General features: G+C 43.5%; 1 protein-coding gene across 1 annotated transcript in view; it reads left to right on the plus strand.

Annotated features, from left to right (window-relative positions):
- MAP3K5 (mitogen-activated protein kinase kinase kinase 5) overlaps positions 1-21168 on the plus strand; it is a 208609-nt gene that overhangs the window by 61445 nt on the left and 125996 nt on the right. Inside the window, exon 2 of the mRNA XM_029083415.2 lies at positions 10268-10407. Within this exon, the coding sequence (XP_028939248.1) occupies positions 10268-10407 (140 nt within the window). The remainder of the gene's footprint in view (positions 1-10267; positions 10408-21168) is intronic.

Raw genomic sequence — 21168 nt, forward strand, 5'->3', positions numbered from 1 at the left:
TGGCATTAGAGGTGTAAAGAAAGCTGGGTTTTAGTAAGAAACCAGAGAGGTAAGCTAAGATGACAAGGTGTTTGAGTGCTTTAAAGCCAATGGCAAGGAATTTCTCCAGTCGTTAAGTAGTTTAGCCAGCGGCAAGGAGTTTTGCCAATAATGTTCCAAGATTGTTACTATTTATGATGTTATTTAAGTGCTTACTTGTGCAAAGCCTTTTATTAGCATTGGGGAAAAGTGCCAGGATGATCATGCAGATGTCATCCCTGGTCTACGGGGAGGGGAGAAGGAGGGCCATCACAGCCTGAGAGAAGGTTGGGAGGAGAGTAGATATTCAAGGAAAGAATACCACAAGTGCTGAAAATTTAACGGTCCCTGACAATTATTGAACCGCCCTGCATAGACTGTAAGCTCATTGTGGGCAGGGAATGTCACTGCTTATTGTTGGGTTGTACTTTTCCAAGCGCTTAGTACAGTGCTCTGCACACTAAGTGCTCAAAAAAAACCCAATCGAATGCATGAATGAATTTTCTCAGAGAAAATTAGTGATAGCAAAATAAGTGCTTCACTCACTTTTGTTAAGGGGCAAGGAGGATATGCTCAGATTAGTTTTTCTCTTGTGTTTGGAACTGTATTTCCTATGCCCTCAAATATTTAGGTTGGGCTGGAACAGCTTAGGGACCATCAAAGAAATGTTGTAGGCCAATTTAGCAAATTGGAATCTTTTGTCAGAGCCAGGACTCAGTCGCTCTTTGAACATGGATCTAAGTTAGGAAATTTTAGTCACTATTATCTTCCATTATTTTTCCAAGTCAAAATGACTATGTACCCTAAGTAAATAAGACAGACTGCAGCATTCCCTGCACCTCCTTGCAAGAGCTCTCTCATCTTAATTTGTTTTCACAGGAAATATGAAAGCCATTCCACTGAGAGTCATTTTGTAAGATCACCTTCCTTTGATTGTGATTCAGTCAATCAATGGTATTTATTGAGCACTTACTGTGTGCAGAGCCCTGTACGAAGTGTTTGGGAGAGTAGCACGGCATAGTGGATAGAGCACGGTCCTCGGAGTTAGAAGGTAGTAGGTTCTAATCCCAGCTCCACTACTTATCAGCTGTGTGACTTTGGGCAAGTCACTTAACTTCTCTGCGCCTCGGTTACCTCATCTGTAAAAAAGGGGATTAGCACTGTGTGCCCCATGTGGGACAACCTGATTACCTTGTATCTACCCCAGTGCTTAGAGCAGTGCTTGGCACATAGTAAGCACTTAATAAGTACCATCATCATCATCATCATCATCTAGAGACAAGAAGTTGGCTTGAATATACCAGTTTAAAAATGGAAATCACTGATGCTGTACAATTTTAGTGTTCTTTACCAGTGTTGGAGTGAAATACACTCTTTTTCCTTACAGCACTAATATGCATGTATTTGTTCATTCAATTATCTATTCAGCTACTTTACCTTAACACATTTCTACCATCAGTCAGTCAATCAGTAGTATTTAAGCAGTTCATTCATTCATTCATTCAATAGTATTTATTGAGCGCTTACTATGTGCAGAGCACTGTACTAAGCGCTTGGAATGTACAAATCGGTGACAGATAGAGACAGTCCCTGCCCTCTGACGGGCTAACAGTCTAATCGGGGGTGACGGACAGACAAGAACAATAGCAATAAATAGAATCAAGGGGATGAACATCTCATTAAAACAATAGCAATGATAAATAAATAAATAAATGATTATGTGTGGGCCAAGTAAGAGGGAGGTCCCTCTGTTTTTTTTCCTTTTTTTATGGTATTTGTTAGCACTCACTACGTGCCACACACTGTTCTGAGTGCTGGGGTAGGTACAGGTTAATTACGTCAGACACAGTTCCTGTCGTGTATGGGGCTCATAGTATAGGTAGGAGGGAGAACAGGTATCCCCATTTTACAGTTAAGGAAACTGAGACTACTCAGGGGAGATGGAAACTTGATCTATGGACCTGAATGTTTCAGATCCAATTATCACCTGATAAGGAATGGAAAATGTGGCCTACCGATCTCTCATACTCCTGGATAAGTACTGTTACCTACATCGATTTCAATAAATCATATTTATTGAGCATTTACTGTGTACACAGCACTGTACTAAGCAGTTATTGATACAGAACACTGTACTAGTGCAGTACAACAGAATTGGTAGGCACAATCCCTGCCGACCAGGAATTTACAAACTAGTAGGGGAGATGGACATTAAAACACGTTACAGACAGAGGAAACAACACAGTATACGCATCTGTTCATAAGTGTTGCAGGGGTGAGGTCTCAAAGTGTTTAATGGCTACAGACCCAAGTGGACAGGTGATGCAAAAGGGAGGTGGACAGGGTGGGCAAATGAGAGGTTAGTCAGAGAAGCCTTCTTGGGGAACCTATTTTAGTAGGGCTTTTGAAGATGGAGAGAGTGGTGATCTGTCAATATGAAGTGGGAAGGAGTTCCAGGCAGGAGGGAGGATGTAAGCAAGGTGTCAATGATGAGAGAGGTGAGATCCAGGTGGATAGGTTAGTGTTAGAAGAGCTAAGGGTCAAGGCTGCAGGGTAGATGAGCAAGGTTTGGTAGTAGAAGGAGAGTTGATGGAGTGCATTAAAGCCAAAGGAAGGGCATTTCTCTTTAATTTGGAAGTGGATGGATAACCATTAGGGGTTTTCGAGGATGGGGGAGACATATGCAGCACAGGTTTTTAGAAAAATGATGCAGGCAGCCGAGCCAAGTGTGGATTTGAGAAGGAGAGGTTAGAGGAATGGAGATCAGCAAGGAGGATGATGAGGTAGTTGGGGTGGGATATGACAAGTTATTGGACGAGGTTGATAGTCTGGATGGAGGAGGAGGAGCAGATTCTGGAGAGGTTATCAAGGAGGATTTGGTAGATAGGACATATAGAAATTAAGATAGGAATATTGGAGGGTTGAATGAGAGAGATGAGTCAAGGATAATTCCAAGTTTCCAGGCTTGGGAGGTTACTTGTCTACAGTGATGGGAAAGTCCTGGGGAGGAGAGGAGTTGTGTGCGAAGGCAAGGTGTTCTGTTTGGTGCATGTTTCTCTTATGTAATCCTCCCATTCACATCTGTTTCTCTTCCCCATTAGACCATGAACTCCTAGGGGAAGGGAATATGTGTCTTGCTTCTGTTGTACATTTCCCTAAAGCTTAGAACAAGTCAGTAGTTGCTCAATTGTGCTTGTTCTGTACAGAGCACTGTACTAACACTGCAAAGAGGACAAAACAGTAAGTAGACACAATCCCTGCCCTCAAGTTTACAATCTGGTGGGAGAGACAGACCCTGAAATAAATTCAGGTAGTTTTAAGCTAGGTAGATGACTTCTATGGAGATTGGGTGAGTACTTAAGTTCTTGGTGGGTAAAGAGTTAAGTGTATAGGTGATGCAGTAGGGAGGAAAAATGGTGGGGGATAAGAAATGAGTGAGGGAAGGATTCCTGAAGGAGGTGTGATTTTAGTAGGACTTAGAAGATGCTGGTCTGCCCTGTATGAAGTGGGAGGGAGTTCCTTCAAGAGGGAAGACTTGAGCAAGGGGTCAAGAGTGAGGAAGATGACACTCAGGTGAAGTAAATAAGTTGGTATGAGTGGGTTGAGTTATATTGGAAAAGGAGCAAAGATAGGAGTGCGTTTTAGTCAGTGGTAAGAAATATCTCATGCAGAGATGGATAGGCAACCATTTTGAGGACTGGGGAAATGTGCAAAGAATGATTTTTGAGAAAAATGATCCAGGCAGCAGAGTGAAGTATGGACTGGAGGTCGGAAGAGGCTGGGGGTAGGGAGGTCAGCGAGGACGGTGAGGCAGTACTCAAGATGGGGTATAATAGCTGCTTGGACTAGCATAGGGGCAGAGGAGGGGAAGGATGGAGAGGAATTCTGGAGATGTTATGAAGATAAAACTGACAGGATTTGGGGGCTTACTGAATATGAGGGTTGAGAGAGAAGAGTCAAGGTTAATGGCAAGGTTGATTGATTTCTTCAAGTTTTGGTTGTTTGGAATCCCTGAGTTCTCCCTCTAGCTTTTTAAGGAAGTTAAGTTTTGATGTCTGTTCCCTCCTGTACTGTGCTTGTGGCCAGTGATAGTGTCTACCAACTCTATGCTCTGCACACAGTAAGTGCTCCGTAAATACCATTGACTGACTGCTAACACTTTATGTAACTTAATGGCAAGATGTGTATTTTAGGGAAGGATTTTTCAAGTGGCAGAAATATTTGTGTGGACCCCCGCGTATTTAGGAGGGACTCTGGAGGGCACAATTCACACACACAGTAGTCGTGAGTTGCATGGGCACAAACCAGTGCCTTACGCTAAGCCTGAGTCATTAGGATAAAGTTTTTTATTTGCCAATTTCCTTTTGAGCCTAGAGAGGGGAACAAGTTCTGCTGTAAAACCCAATATGTAGATGCGGGATTTTTTTTAGAGGGCATAAAGCATTTGTTTTTCAGTGACCCAATTCAGGACGTGTCTGTATGATTAATGCCAATCTAACACGGGTGTGCTCCGGACTGGGTTTTGGAGAGTTTCATGTTGCAGTCCTGCCTCTGAGCACACATCAAGAGCTCTAATAGTACAGGACACCCTGATTTGTTTTTATGGTATTTATTGATAATAATAAATAGTAATGGCATTTGTTAAGCTCTTATTATGTGCACTGTTCCAAGCACTGGGATAGATACAAGGTTATCACGTTGTCCCACGTGGGGCTCACAGCCTTAATCCCCTTTTTACAGATGAGGTAACTGAGGCACAGAGAAGTTAGAGGACTTGCCCAAAGTTACTCAGCTGACAAGTGGCAGAGCCAGGATTAAAACTCATGACCTCTGACTCCCAAGCTCATGCTCTTTCCACTAAGCCACACTGTTCTCTATCATTAGGATCTTAGTATGTTCCAGATACTGTACTAAGCATTGGGGTAGATACAAGATAAGCAGGTTGGATACAGTCCATGTCCCATGTGGAGTTCACAGTCTTAAACTTCACTTTACAGATGAGGTAACTGAAGCACAGAGAAGGGAGGTGACTTGCCCAAGGTCACACAGCAGACAAGTGACAGAGCTGGGATTAGGACCCAGGTCATCTGACTCCCAGAGCCATGCTTTAGCCACTAGGCCATGATTGTTACCAGTTCTAACTTTTTCCCCATTCCCATCCTTGGGCCCACAGCCCCACTCCTGGCCTAGGTGGCCTCTGCTAAGGATCAGGAACTTTTACGGTCAGGTAGGGTTGGCCAGCCATGGCTAGCGATGCTTTGGGACATCAGTTGGATGGATTCTTGGGCCCATCAGAAGGTGTGTTTGAGGAATACATACTATGTGTGTGTGAGAAACACTGTGGCCTAATGGAAAGAGTTCAGATCTAAGAGTCAGAGGACCTGAGTCCTAATTTCACCTCAGATGGCTTATGACCTTGAGCAAGTCACTTAATTTCTCCCTGCCTCAGTTATCTCATCTGTAAAACGGGGATTAAGACGGTGAGCTCCATGTGGGACATTGTGTCCAACCTGCATATCTTGTGCTTAGTGCTTAGTACAGTGTCTGACACACAGTAAGCACTTCACAAATGCCATTAAAAAAAAAATTTCTATCCAGAAGCTCTGCTACCTCAAGACTCAATGGTAACAATGTATCAGCAAAGTTGTATCGCACTGCTTAAATTCTGTTTAAATTTAGCACCCTAGTATGTGTAGCATACTTGGCAATTTATTCCAAACGGCGTGCAGCTATGTCTTTGCATTTCCAATGGAAGAGCAGTGTGGTCTAGTGGAAGGAGCCCAGGATGGGTTGCAATCTCGTCTCTACCAGTTGCTTGCTGTGTGACCTTGGGCAAGTCACATATCTGTGCCTCAATTTCCTCACCTATAAAATAGGGTTTCAATGCCTGTTCTCCCTAACATTTTAGACCGTGAGCCCAGGGTGGAACAGGAATGGTGTCCAACTTAACTTGCAGCTAACCCAGCACTTAGAACAGTGCTTGACAAATACAATAATAATAATAATAATATAATTATAATAATAATATGATAATAATGATAATACTTCATGTCTCCTATCTTTGAGAATGTAGTTGGATATAAGAAAAGCTTAGCTGCCTCTGTCCTTTTCAAAAAAAATCAGCTCAGAGCAAATATATAAACCACCAGCACCCTAGGGCATCAGTTGTGGCTATAAACCACCACTAAATAAAAACAAAACTTAAAAAAGTTCATTCATTTCTTCAATAGTATTTATTGAGCGCTTACTATGTGCAGAGCACTGTACTAAGTGCTTGGAATGTACAAATTGGTAACAGAATCGGTAACTGGTAAAAGTTGACAGTGTATGACCAAAGGGCAGTTAACTATAATGTCAAGATTTTGATAGTCTTATCTTTTAGAGTGAGTGCAACAGAAGAGTGGTACATAAGTTTCAATGTGTATTTTAAAATGGCTGACATTTTTAAAATGGGTATTTTTTGCCAAGAATCACATCTTAAAAAATTCAAAATTCTAGCTCTATAATTGGGTGTTCTCTCAATCCACAACTAAAAAATTCAGCATCCAACTGGTGTGAACTTAAAAATAAATAATGACAGTTTTCATATCATGCTTCAGTTTAGAGGGATCTAGAATATTCCTATCTTAATTCATGCACCTGAGTGGTAGAGAGTATATTAGAAACAAAGGTACCAGGAAATTGAAAGGGAGAGAAAGAAATTCTGCTCTCGAAAGAGAAAACACTTGACAATGAGGCAAAAAAGCCATTGCAGATAGGAAGGTTTTGGCACCATCAGAGACGAAGGTAGGTGAAAAGACCGTGACCTTTGTCAAATAAGTTAGTGTGAGAAACACGAATGCTGGGCAAGACTTGTGGAAAAAGCAGGCTACCTTGAATTGGATCTGAAATAATTGGGGCACTAAGAAATAGTTGAATGTGAGGTATGTGTAAACATCTATAAAGTGTTGGAGGTCTTATTAATTTTTTGTAATAGTACTTATTAAGTGCTTGCTATGTGCCAGGCACCGTACTAAGAGCTTGGGTACATACAAGCTAATCAAGTCAGACACAGTTCCCGTACCACATGGGACTCATAGTCTTAATCCCCATTTCACGATGAGGTAACAAAGGCTCAGAGAAGTTAAGTGACGTGTCCAAAGTCACACAGCAGACAAGTGGCAGAGCCGGAATTGGAACCTGGGTCAGTTAGTCATTGTTGTTGAGTGCTTACTCTGTGCAGAGCACTGTACTAAGCACTAGGGAGAGTACAATATAACAGTATTGGTAGACACGTTCCTTGCCCACAATGAGCTTTCAGTCTAGAGGTCCTTCTGACTCCCAGGCCTGTGCCCTGTGTATAAGGCCACACTGCTTCTCGAAGCAGCATGGCTCAGTGGAAAGAGCCCAGGCTTTGGAGTCAGAGGTCATGGGTTCAAATCCCCGCTCTGCCACTTGTCAACTGTGTGACTGTGGGCAAGTCACTTCACCTTTCTGTGCCTCAGTTCCCTCATCTGTAAAATGGGGATTAACTGTGAGTCTCATGTGGGACAACCTAATTACCCTGTATCTACCCCAGTGCTTAGAACAGTGCTCTGCACATAGTAAGCGCTTAACAAATACCAACATTATTATTATTATTAAATCATTTCAATGCCTTTGAGGAACACAGGCAGAGTAGTATATACTGTGTACATATCCATAACTTATGTATTTATATTAATGTCTTTCTCCCTCTTTAGACTGTAAACTCATTATGGGCAAGGAATGTATCTGTTATACTGTTTTACTCTCCCAAGTGCTTAGTACAGTGCTCTGCACACAGTAAGCACTTAGTAAATATGATTGACTGATTGATTGAATGGCTGTTGATCAGCGAGTAGGTAGCAATAATCAGTCCTTTTCCAGTGTGGGGAAACTTGAGGCAGGAAGAAGGACCCAAGAAGTGAAATGTCTCAGGAAAGTCCTCCCAACATTATCAAGGGATTGACAGGATTTAATCTCATGGGCTTCATTCTTCTCCCCGTGCTGTCTGTCTTAGTAGTAAATGATGATCCATGGCATTTTTAGGTCATGTTCACGATCTTTTCTATTAGGGTCACTAAATGTAAGAGCAGAGTGTGCACTGTTTTCTTAGCCCTTCATTACCTTCTCAACTTCTTAGATGCATTGACTGTCACGTTTAGACTAAGGATACATGAGTCCTGGCTCAGAGAGTTCATTGCAATGGCTTCGATTCCATTATATTCCTAAAGATGTCCTCTGAACAATTAATGCTGTGCATTCAATACATATCATCATTTAATTAGCCACTGAAGTGCAAAGGACAAGTTCGATGATAAAATAGGCTGCAGGTCTTTCTTTGTCAGGATCATTATAGGAGTCCTGTACTGATATTTGCAGCTGTTTTATCATTCTTTCCTTTCTTATTGGCTTTTATTCCAGGGAAGGACACACATAGCCATGTGGGCCCTTATCAGAACATTGCTTCACTAGGGACTCTATTTTTCTTCATTTAAGCAATAGAACCACTGGCATAAAACACCACCTCGACCCAAGCTTACGGTTTTTTTAATACTAGTAATGATAGAATTAGTGGAGTAGCAAGTTTTTATTTTTGCTGTCATAATAGCTGTCTATTAAGCACAGCAAAAGTGGATACAGTGCCCAGAAAAATAGGTTGTGGCCTGCTTTTATATTTTAGAAGTGCAGGTTTACGAAAACATTTTCCTTTCCTTTGGCAGTGTCATAACCGTTCAGTGCGTGGTTACACCCCTTGGGTTGAAAACCTCCCGGGAGTTTCCATGATAAGTTATCCATTTAACCTGAAATTTCTAGATCAGCTGCTGTGGCCATTGACCCCTTTTTTTTTTCCAAAGAGAAGTTTCTAGCAAGCTGACATTTTCACTCGCACCCTCAGGCGCATTTGACACCGTCTTCTGGAACTTTTGTTGTCGTTCGGTCTTAATTCATTTTGATTGACAGAGCATAGTAGACCCCAGTGAGAGGAGGCGGCAAAGGAGGTGCCAGAGACAGATGGAGTGTGCGGCTGAAGGGAACATGAATCATTTCAGTCGTGTACTGGTTTTTGGATGGAAGAATGATAGAAGACCTCCCAGAAGATTACTCCAGGGAGCATAGCATAGTGGTTGGAGTACAAGTCCAACGGAGAAGCAGCGTGGCACAATGGAAGGAGCACGGGCTTTGGAGTCAGAGCTCATGAGTTCGAATCCCAGCTCTGCCACTTGTCAGCTGTGTGACTGTGGGCAAGTCACTTAACTTCTCTGTACCTCAGTTCCCTCATCTGTAAAATGGGGATTAAGACTGTGAACCCCACGTGAGACAACTTGATTCCCCTGTGTCTACCCCAGCGCTTAGAACAGTGCTCTGCACGTAGTAAGCGCTTAACAAATACCAACATTATTATTATTAAGTCTAGAAGGCAGAGGACTTGGATTCTTGCCCTGGATCTACCACTTATCTGCTGTGTGACTTTAGCATGTCACTTAACTTCTCTAGTGCTCAGTTGTCTCATCTTTAAAATGGGGATTAAGACAGAGCCCCATGTGGGACAGGGACTGTGTTCAACTCAATTTATCTTGTATCTACTCCAGCGCTTAGTAAGCTGTCTGCCACATAGTAAGTGCTTAACCAATACCACCATTATTATTATTTTTTAAATCCCTTAAGCTCCAAGTGGGGAAAAAAAGTTAGTGCCACTTGGGATGTGAACTATTTTATTTTTATTTTACTTTTTAAAAATCTCTGTGGAGTTAGCAATTTGAGCCTGTCTCTCTCCCCCAAAACTGGCAAAAATCTATTTTAGCCTCCATTTTTCTCCCCTTCAATCTCCAGTCACTAGAACCAACTCATATTTCAACTTTGCAACCAAGAGATGGGGCTGAGATCCTGCCCAAACTGACTGATGATCTGCGGGAGTTGAACGTCGAGCCTTTTGATTTTTGCTTTCTACCGGGCTCAAATGCTTGTAACCAAACACTCAGGGGAATGGCCAATTGCTGTCAGTCATCACACCCTTTCCTTTAAAGACACCCGATCTCCTGCTTAAGAAACACAAGCCGTGAGGGCAGAAACCACTTCCGGATAATTGCATATGAAATTCGGCGATAGATGAAAGGGGAAAATCCCTTCCCTTTTTTCATTTCCTCCTTGCGTTAATATGCTAGCAAAACCAGAATCTGTTGGCGAGGCCTGATGCGAGAACTCACCCCGTCTCAAGACCATTGGTTGTTGTGTGTTTTCTCTGCAGACATCGCCGTGGTGGAGATGAGCGACGCTTTCCGGCAGCCGTCCTTGTTTTACCACCTTGGGGTGAGGGAGAGCTTCAGCATGGCCAACAACATCATCCTCTACTGTGATACCAATTCAGACTCTCTGCAGTCTTTGAAGGTAACTCCCTGCTTGTGCTTTCCTGAGATTCTCAGATGTTAAGGTTTGAAGCGCCTCTTTCAATCAGTCACCCGGTCAGTTGTATTAATCGGGTGTGCTTATTGTATGCAGAGTGCTGTACTAAGTGCTTTCTTTCATTCATTCACTTGGATTTATTGAGTGTGGAGCACTGTACTAAGCGCTTGGAGTACAATACAACAATAAGCAGACACATTCCCTGCCCGCAACGAATTGACAGTCTAGAGGCAAATGGCCTGGAAGGGTACGGGATAACAGAGCTGCCTCTTTGTCTTCCAAAGGGATGGAGGCTGTTTTTGTATGTGTGGAAAACCTGGCTTTACTGACAAGCAGTCCTGCATTAATGCAGGGATTCCCAGGGGGGAAGTTTATGGGGACTCCCAAGTCATCCCTCACCAAAGACACGTGACAGCGCAATTGCACCCGCCTTGACCCTACCAAGGTAGCGGCTCCTGGAGACATTTTGGATTTGGTGGCCAAAATAACGTCGCACATGCAGGACTTCAGAGGGTTCAGGGTGGTGCTGACATTGCCGCCTGGACCTCCCTCCCCTCTGCATCCTATGATGCTGTCAGCAGTCATTTTAAATATGGCAGTCATTTTAAATTTCTCTTTCCTGTAAAGGAGAGGGTGGCTAATGGAGCTCAGGGGCTCTCATGGCGAGCCTGCCTACGGTGCCCTGGTTCTCTTCCGGGCATGGCCTGGCTCCTCTGCTGCTCCTGCCCGCTTGGCACATCCACCAAGCTGGGCGAGCTCTGTGAGTGGTAGAGCTCTGTTTAGTGCCTAAGCCCCACCTGCTCTTTAAGGCTCTCATCCCTCGCCACTTGAGACAGGCAGGAAATGCATTACAGGAAAGAGGAGCCTGCATGTCTGGAGCTCAGGGAACTGGCTCCTTCTCTGCAGGAGGTGGGAAGACAGGACAGGAGCGGGCTGCTGGGCTATGAAGTACTTGGAGATAGCAACAGAAGCAGCCACCTGACCCCTTCTGGATCTGCTCCCACCTGTTTGAGGCTATGAGGAAATTTCTCCTACACACCTTTCCCACCTGGCCTCAAAATGCAGTGCTTACATGTGTGTGTGTGTGTGTGCATGCGTGCTCATACATGCATGCCCTGGTGCTGCATGCCTGTCTCCTCTTCATCAGAGTGCTACCCTGCTCTGCTGTGAGGTGTCATCATGGCAGGATTCTCCTGCTACCTCCTTTTTTTCCATTCCCCCAACGCTGCAGCATCCTCTGCTTTTGGAGGAGCAAGCAGAGGAATGATATGCAAGAAAGGAGGAGGAGAGGTGCTCCAGGAAGCACTACTGAGGCACTGTAGGGGCAGGGCAAGGCTCGAGCCTCTCCCGTTTTCCCCTCAGTTTGGCTGTACTCTCCCTGCTGTGGTCTCCTCATGGAGCCCCAAAACCAAACAGGCCATCCGGCCCCAGTTGCCTGGCTGGGCATGCGCAGCGATCCAAAGGCCGCCCCCATCTCCCACCTCTCTCCACTGCCCATTCGGCTGGAGAGGTGTGGTGTGTGTGAGATGACATTATTGCATTGTTACTAAGTAAGATATCATCCATTTGCCAGCTCATGTGAAGGGCCTAGCAAGACGGTCTGGCACTCGCTTTGGTCGATCCAGCTGTGCAGATCACTTAGTGACTAAGAGGGTCCAACACTGGAGCAGTGTTGTCCTGTCAAATGACCTTTGGAATCAGATTCTTCTTTTTTTTATGGTATCTCAAATGCTTACTATGTGCCAGGCACTTTACTAAGCACTAGGATACATATAAGCTAATCAGATTGGACACAGTCCATGTCCTACATGGGGCTCACAGTGTTAATCCTCATTTTACAGATGAGATCACTGAGGCACAGAGAAGTTAAGCGACTTGCTTCAGTTCAAACAGCAGACAAATGGCGGAGTCTGGATTAGAACCCACGTCTTTCTGTCTCTCAGGCCTGTGGTCTATCCAAGGCCACATTGCTTCTTTTGACCCCGTGGGCTTGATAGTTTTCAGAAAGAGCCCAAACAGGGAGAAGGAGGAGAGATGATCACAACACAAAGGGAGGCACCATTTTAAAGAGGGTAGCGGATCTGCTATGCAAAATCCAAGCCTGTATCATAGTAGCCCTGACATTCCAAGCGCTTAGTACAGTGCTCTGCACATAGTAAGCGCTCAATAAATACTATTGAATAAATGAATCTAACCACCTCTTCCAGACAGGTTTTGGCAAATTCGAGGACCACACTTTACACCAGTCACTGGCCAGAATACTTGGATGAGAGAGAAGGGAAGTGTTTTACAAAACTGTCTAGATTAGGTCAAAAGAAAATTTAATAATTGTCTGTTGGATTGGCCACTTCATCATTAACCTAATTCAAATATACACATATGCAGGGTATGTATGTTTACTTGTCCTTCATATTCAGCAGGGCCGTTACTAAAGTGAAGGTTACCTGGGGGTACAGATATGGCCGGAAAGGTCGTTGAGGAACTGGGAGTCCTGAAACCACAGTGGGCAAACATAAAATCTGTCCCTCTTTGGTGTTTAATGCAAACATTAGGTGTTTGCAGAGCCTGGTGTTGTAAATCAAAAATATAAGAAAGAAAAAAACCAAAATAAGTCTAGAGTAGCTCCCTGTAACCCGAGTGAAGGTAGAAATGAGATCATAGTTGTCTTTACACCACCATCACCTATAGTCATCTTTAAAAGCCTTGAATGTATGTAGTGTTGGCAGTTTGACGTTGACTTAGTGCTTTCTGCTGAAGAGAAGAGGTATAGTGGAATGAAGGCCCCTGAATAGCAACAGATCTTATGAGGAAAACTTAGAGAAACCTAAAATAAATTTTGCAGCTCTAAGGAAAAATAATTGACCCAGACTGCAATATGGAGTGTGATCAGATTTTACTACTGCCAAAATCTTGTTTTCTAAAATTCATTTGAAAGAATTTTGCTCCAGATGATTCAGTTCAGGCAACCCAGAATGAAAAGTCAAATGCACTTACCAAAAAAAGTTGCAGCTGTTCTTTTAGGGCTTTCTTAAGAAGCAAAAAATATTCTGGGCAAAAGGAATTTCTTCATTTTTCACAGTTATAACTGATATCCTAATATTAAGCAAATGTGATAGACCTGTGAGAGTGCTATGCATGCATGCATTGCTAATGAACAAACCCCAAGATATTTTAGTTCCTTTAATCTTAATCGTTGAAGTGGTGGTTAAAGAGAAACAGAACAGACTAAACCTCAGAGATTACCAACCCTAAATAGATATCCTGTCCTGTTTGGCCCATTACAGGATAAATGGAACTCAAGTTATTTCTCTGGAGAGCCTTATATAGGGTAGTTTGGGGTGACTTAGTTCATGTTGAAATATAATAATTATGTTGTTCCATGTTCAGGAAATTGAGCTCCTCTTCCCACCTCCCCCTTCCCTGCTTAAAGAAGTCACTTCAAAAAATGGATGCAGGGTTGATGCTTTTTCCTTGACCTATTAACTCAACTCATTGGCATGTTTATGCATGCGTGCATGCGTGCATGTGTAAAAATAATAATTAAAAAAAGTCTTAGGCAATGCTGAATCCCAGCTGAAAACTGGGACTCTGTTGCTGAAGTCATACTACTTCGGACAGGTTTCCTTGGCACATTTCCATCAAGAAAGGAATGGCTCCCTCTGATCAAACGCTTCATAAGGAAAGACAGACAAGGAGGCAAAAGAGAAAACAGCCCCAGATGCTACAAATATTAAACACAACAGTACAAGAGATGATCTGTTTGTATGCCCAAAAGGGCCGGAAATGTGGATCCCACATTGGCCTTTTCAGTAGGAGTGCTTCACTGCCAGGAGTGTCTTCTTTGATACTAGGAACAGTAGTATATGTGTATATATATATATATATAAAGAGAGAGAGAGTTTGTGTGTATATATATATATATGTGTGTGTGTGTATTATGTAGTGGGAAGCAGCATGGCTCAGTGGAAAGAGCCTGGGCTTCAGAGTCAGAGGTCATGAGTTCGACTCCCGGCTCTGCCACTCGTCAGCTGTGTGACTGTGGGCAAGTCACTTCACTTCTCTGTGCCTCAGTTACCTCATCTGTAAAATGGGGATTAACTGTGAGCCTCATGTGGGACAACCTGATTACCCTGTCTCTACCCCAGTGCTTAGAACAGTGCTCTGCACATAGTAAGCGCTTTAGAGAAGCAGCGTGGCTCAGTGGAAAGATCACGGGCTTAGGAGTCAGAGGTCATGGGTTCCAATCTCTGCTCCGCCGCTTGTCAGGTGTGTGACTGTGGTCAAGTCACTTCACTTCTCGGTGCCTCAGTTCCCTCATCTGTAAAATGGGGATGAAGACTGTGAGCCTCACGTGGGACAACCTGATTACCCTATATCTACCCCAGCGCTTAGAACAGTGCTCGGCACATAGTAAGTGCTTAACAAATACCAACATCATCATATGTATAAATATATATATAGAGAGAGAGAGAAAGTGTGTGTGTGTATATGTGTAAATATGTGTATATTTAAAAGAATGTACAGTTGTTTCTAGAATACTGTAATGTGTCTGAGGCTCTAATCACTGTCTTACTACTATGCTCAGTGTAGTATGTAGCATTCAGTTCAAATTCAGTAATAGTATTGATTGAATATAAAGCTATACAAGAGGTTAACTTCAGGTAGTTTAGCACTAGAATTCAAATGTACAGAAGTGTATGATATTTCACTGAATAGGTCACCCAGTTTCTGGGCCGAGACTTCAGGGGCACCCGGATTAAGCATGCTTTCCTTGCCCCTTCCCCAATTTCTGCCGTTAAAGCAGGAGGCAGCCTGGTCAGACCACCAGGACAGTCTGAATGCTTAGCAGAAACAGAACTTGCTCATGGACCCGTTTTTTCCAGCCAGCATAGCTTCCTGGCTGGAGGTCCCCAGGGTTTGCAGCGTGCTTCAGCCTGCAGGTATCCCCAAGGGGACTGGGCCCAGCTGCAGTCCCTGAAACCAGGGACAAGCAGAAACTACTTCTGCTTGGCTTTAAAGCACTCAGTCACCTTGCTGACCTCCTTTCTTCCTTTCTTGCTGATTTTCTTCTACAACCCACCCCACTCACTTCACTGCTCTAATGCCATCTGTACTACGGTCTGGCTCATTGCTGACCCCTTGCCCACGTCCTCCCTCTGGCCTAGAGGCCCCCCACCCCCTTTCATATACGGCAGATCATCACTCTCCCCACTTTAAAAACCTTTTTAAAATCACATCTCTTCCAAGAGGCCTTCCCCAACTAAGCGCTCATTTCTCCTACTCCCTCTTCCTTCTATGCCGCCTTTGCACTTGGATTTGCACCCTGTAAGCACTTGATATTTGTCCATTGCTCAGCCCCGCAGACTAATTGTACATAGCCATAATTTATATTAATGTCTGTGTCTTCCTCTAGATGGTAAGCTCTTTTTGGGCAGGGAACATGTCTACCAACTCTGTTGTATTGTATGTTTCAAAGTGCTTAGTACAGTGCTGTGCATACAGAAAGCACTCCATAAATACCATTGATTGATGTATGCCCAAGAGTTGGTCCAGCTTGGGCCGGATCTTTCCAGTGACCCCTGCAAGTCCCTCGAGGCTGGCCATACTCCGGCGGGAACAGTTTACTCGATTGTACAGAGAAGCAGCATGTTGAAGATATGCGGGGTTTTTAACCTTAGTGGTAGACACAGACTCTCACGGTGGCCAGGAAATGTGTTTGTTTATTGTTGTACTCTCCCCAGAGCTTAACACAGTGTTCCACACACAGTAAGCACTCAATAAATACAATTGAATGAATGAATGAATGAATGAATCCTGCTTGTGTTCTTTCATCATCAATTTGACCCCCTTCAGTCCTGGAGGCACATAATTTTAAAGTGCTTTCGTCTTGTCAGAAATAAGGTCCAGTTTCTGCTGGCACTTTCAGAGGGCTGTGAATTTATCCAGTGTTATAAGCCACTTTCACAGATCATTTGGTCCTGAAGCTCTCTCTCTGTAGACTAGTAGACTAGTTGACTCAGTAAGCCCTCAGTAAATACCACTGATTGATTGCCCTGGGACCTAGTGCCTGTAGCTGACTTTAGCCCCATCCTTAGGAATGCTAACAAAAATGGGCAATGAAGAGGGAGTCCTGACAGAGACCCACACCCCACATTGTCTGTGGCCCCTGAAATGACTTTCGGCACTGAAATGAGCCTTCAGCTGCCTGTCTTGTCTAATGCCATCGAGTCGTCCCTGAACCAGAGCGACACCATCGTCACATCTCTCCCAGAACACCCCACCTCCATCTGCAATCATTCTGACTTGTAGCAGATTGCCTTCCGCTCGTTAGCCACTGCCCAAGATAGGAATGGATAGGCCTCTGCTTGACTCTTCCTCTCATAGTCAAGACTGAGGGTACTGGAAACTCTCCAGATGTGACCCTGAGAGGGAATTCAGCTGCCTAGCAGAAATTAAAAAGTACCTCTCCACTACTGCACTTCCAGCAGTAATCAAGACACCAGGAGGAAAAATTCAGTTGTTCAGTTCTTCCAGAAGCTACAGAAGGGAGAGCTTCAAACTGATCACTTTAGGTGAGATGAGGACAGGGCTTAATGCAGTTGTATAACATCCAGATCCGGAAACCTGAGGTTTACAATAGGGATTCTATTCCTAATTGTGTCTCAGAGGAGACTGACTAATTCCCTTTGGCTTCTTTTTCAGTATTCCCATCATTAACCTGCATGTTAGAGTATTTATCTGTAGGAGTAGGGTACTTCAGTGGACTTGAGGTTCTTTTCACAGGAATGAAGTATGAAGATGGTGAAGCCAAACAATTATTCATGGTTAGCAGGGAGAACATTTTATTTTTTACTTTCCTTTATAAATGGTCTACACAGCTGGGTTCTCTCTCAAACTTTGAGCAAGTCAGTACTGGTTAAACTCAGTGTTGTAATGCATGTGCAGAATTCATAATTCAAATTTATTTTTCCCAACACAAAATAAGCTGCTACTGTTCTGCCCAAACAATTTGAACATAATTTGAGGTCCCAGTGACCTGCTGTAGGATGAAAGATATTTGATTTTCTTTAAAAAAATATATAAAATATTTTCCACTCAAAGTCACAGAGAAGCATCAATTATAGAATATTAAAGTTCCCTCATTTAGATAGTACCACAAACTACTAAAACAACAATTTCCCCAATAAAAGGGAGACTGCCCTCAAGATGTTTCTGCTAAAATGTAAAATAGATAACCAATTAAGGTGGTGTGGATCTGAGCTTCCCAACTTTTTGTGGCTGGGTCACCCCTAAAGCAGGGTGGTTTAACAGGCTTTGGGTACTTCTGTCCTTATCCGCTTCCATGAGAAGGCTGGAGAATTGGGGCGTAGGGCGGAGAGAGAGCATAGGGAAGATGCCTACCTGGAGATTCCTAAAAAGTCAAGCTGCTGATTTTGTTTGTTTCCTAAGCCTCAGGTAAACCCTCCCGCCCACCACCCCCCGCTTCTCCTCCTTTCCAACCCTAGGCTTTTTAGGATTCCCCCGCCATCCCTTGCCTTAGACTTTCTTCCCAGTTTGCCACCCCCCAACTTTCTAAGCACTAAGTGGTACGTATGGAAGCTATCCACGGTGTCCTAGTGTGCTGCAGCATCTAGGTTGTGAGACTTTTAATTCGGATCAACTGTGAACTTCTAAAGGATTTCAGAAGCTCCTGAAATTACACTTCCTCCAGGAGGCCTTCCTTGATGAATTTCTAGTTTCCATAGTTCATATCCCTTTTTCTTCTACTTCACTTCTTTACCACCTAAACACTTGAGTATTTAAAATCACCAGTAATGCTTATATACATTTCTTACGGGTCATCTTACTCAGCATCGACTCATAGGCATGTGGCCATTTCCTTTGTCCACCTACCTGTAGTTTATTTTAGTGTCTCTCTCCCTTGCTAAATGTTATGATTTTTGAGGCAGGGATCGTGTCTACTAATTCTACTGTACTCTTCAAATGGATAGTACAGTTCTCTGTTTCCAATATTGATGCTCAGTAGGCATTATTGATTGACTTATTGGCAGTTATCAGATTTATGATGCAATTAGTTCCGAAACCCATATCTTAAATTGAAATGTTGCAAATCATAGGCAGTTTTCTCACAAGAACAGTACTGAAAATTGGGGATTAATTCCTGAACCAAGACTGGGCACCCTATTTTGCCAAAATTACACACAGTTGTGTATCAGTCAATTATCAGTAATATAAGTATATATATATATGTGTGTGTGTGTGTATATATATATATATAATGTATGTATATATACTAAGTAAATACATATAGATATATTTCAGTGATATATGTTAAGTGCTACTCTGTGCCAGACACTGTATTAAGTGTTGGAGAAGACGCAAGCTAATCAGGTTGAACACAGGCCATGTACCTCATAGGGCTCACAGTCATATTCCCTATTTTACAGATGAGGTAACCAATGCACAGAGAAGTGAAGTGACTTGCCCAAGGTCACACAGACAAGTGGCAGAGCTGGGATTAGAATCCAGGTCCTTCTGACACTCGGACCTGTGCTCTGTCCACTAGGCCACACTGCTTCCCTATATTGAAAGCTTCATGGTAGGGTAGGACTTTTACCTAATTCAATCAATTAATGAGATTTCTTGAGTTCTGTGTACAGACACTACTAGACACTAGAGAAACAGCATGGCATAGTGGATAGGACACGGGCCTGGGAGTCAGAAAGTCACGGATTCTAATCCTGGCTCTCTCATTTGGCTGTGTGACCTTGGCCAAGTCACTTTTCTGTGCCCCAGTTACCTCATCTGTAAAATGGGGATTGAGACTGTGAGCCCCATGTGGGACAGGGACTATGTCCAACCCAAATTGCTTGTATTCATCCCAACACTGTAGTACAATGCCTCGCACATAAGTGCTTAATTAATACCACAATTATTATTATTCCTAAACACTAGGGAGAGTACAGTACAACAGAGTTGGTTGACACAATCCCTGCTCACAGTTATGTCAACTCCCCTATGCAACTCCATCTGACCATCAGGGAAATTCTCTTCTCCCCTTCTCCTCCCTTCCAACTCCAGACCTCTTAGGATCCCCCTCCATCCCTCACCTTAAACTTTCTCCCCCATTCATCGCGTCCCTCTTCCCCCTACCAACTTTTAAAATTGTGTCTTCATTTTCCTGTGTCTCATGCTCTGCTAACTGGCCATTCCATCGAAAATAATCCTTAAAAGGTGACTAGTGTTGTGAAGTTGAAATCAATGTGTTGTAAACCTGAAACAGTGTAAATTTAGACCTGTCATAGGTACCATTTGTTGTAACTCAAAATGTCTTAACTCAAGGGGTTCCTGTATTTTCTCATTCTAATATATTGCATAACACACAAGGAACAGTGAAGGAGCCATTTAAGAGTGGCATTTTAACTCTGTAAATCTTGAGCAAAATGTTACTTCACTTGGACCTGTTGTTTGTTCTCCACCTTTAAGCCATCTTGAAATCCTGCTTCCTCTGAATATCTCTATAACCCACTCTTCCTCTCTATTCCCATAACTATAAGCCTCCAAGCCCCAAACCTCTTATGACGAGTCGTCTCCGACCCATAACGACTGCATGGACACATCTCTCCCAAAATGCCCCACCTTCATCTGCAATCGTTCTGGTAGTGTATCCATAGAGTTTTCTTGGTAAAAGTGCGGAAGTGGTTTACCATTGCCAACTTCCACGTGGTCAACTTGAGTCTCCTCTCTCGATTCTCTCCTGTGCCGCTGCTGCCTAGCACAGGTGAGACTTTGACTTGTAGCATATTGTCTTCCACTCACTAGCCACTGCCCAAACTTGGAATGGAATGGATGTGCCTCCGCTGGACTCTCCCTCTGTAGTCAAGACTGGTAGAGTACTGGAAAATGTCCTGGTGCAATCCTGAGAGGGTTGAGACTGATAGAGTATTGGAAACTCTCCAGGTGCGATCCTGAGAGGGGATAACTATGCTGCAGGTCTCTTATTTGATTTCCTGCCTTTCCCCATTCTGCTCTACCCTACACAGTGGCAGGAATCATTGTCTTTCTGGAGTACCAGTTTCGTTCTCCAGATCTTGCCATGGTTTGCACAGTCTCTTGCTGCTCACAAACATTGAGGCTTCCATCAGTGGTCTAATTCCTAACTCGGCTGCCTCATATTTCCCCACGGCCTGGCTCACTCATGTCCTCAACTCTAGCCTGGCCACCAGACTGGTTTTCTCGCACACCCTCTTCATTTTTCACCTACTTGAGCTTCACTTTCTCTAATGCCCACCTCAGACCTTTCTACCAGATCTTTCTACTCACTCAAACTCCTCCTCAAAGCTTTACCAGACTTGTCCCCACCTGCCTCTCACAATTTCAGTCACTCCAGTAGCCCTTTCCCCATCTTTCACCCTTTTCACCCTCCTTATAATCTTGGCGTGTTTCTCAATGAATCAGTGGTTTTTATTGAGCAGTTACTTTATGCAGATCACTGGACTAAGCACTTGGGAGAGTAAACAGAGTTGGTAGACACGTTCCCAGCCCACACTGCACATCTGAATTGATGATGTAATGTTTTGATGTTCTTATAAGTAGCAGTGCTTAGTCAGTCCCCACATTAGATTGCACACTCTGCCAAAGTGGGACCGTATCTCCTGAACCTGCTAGAATGTAATCTCCTTGAGGGCAGGGATCATGTCTACCAACTATATTGTACTCTCCCAAGTGCTTAGTACACAGTTCTAC

This window comes from Ornithorhynchus anatinus, chromosome 2, assembly GCF_004115215.2.
Source record: "Ornithorhynchus anatinus isolate Pmale09 chromosome 2, mOrnAna1.pri.v4, whole genome shotgun sequence".
Taxonomy (NCBI): Eukaryota; Metazoa; Chordata; class Mammalia; order Monotremata; family Ornithorhynchidae; genus Ornithorhynchus; species Ornithorhynchus anatinus.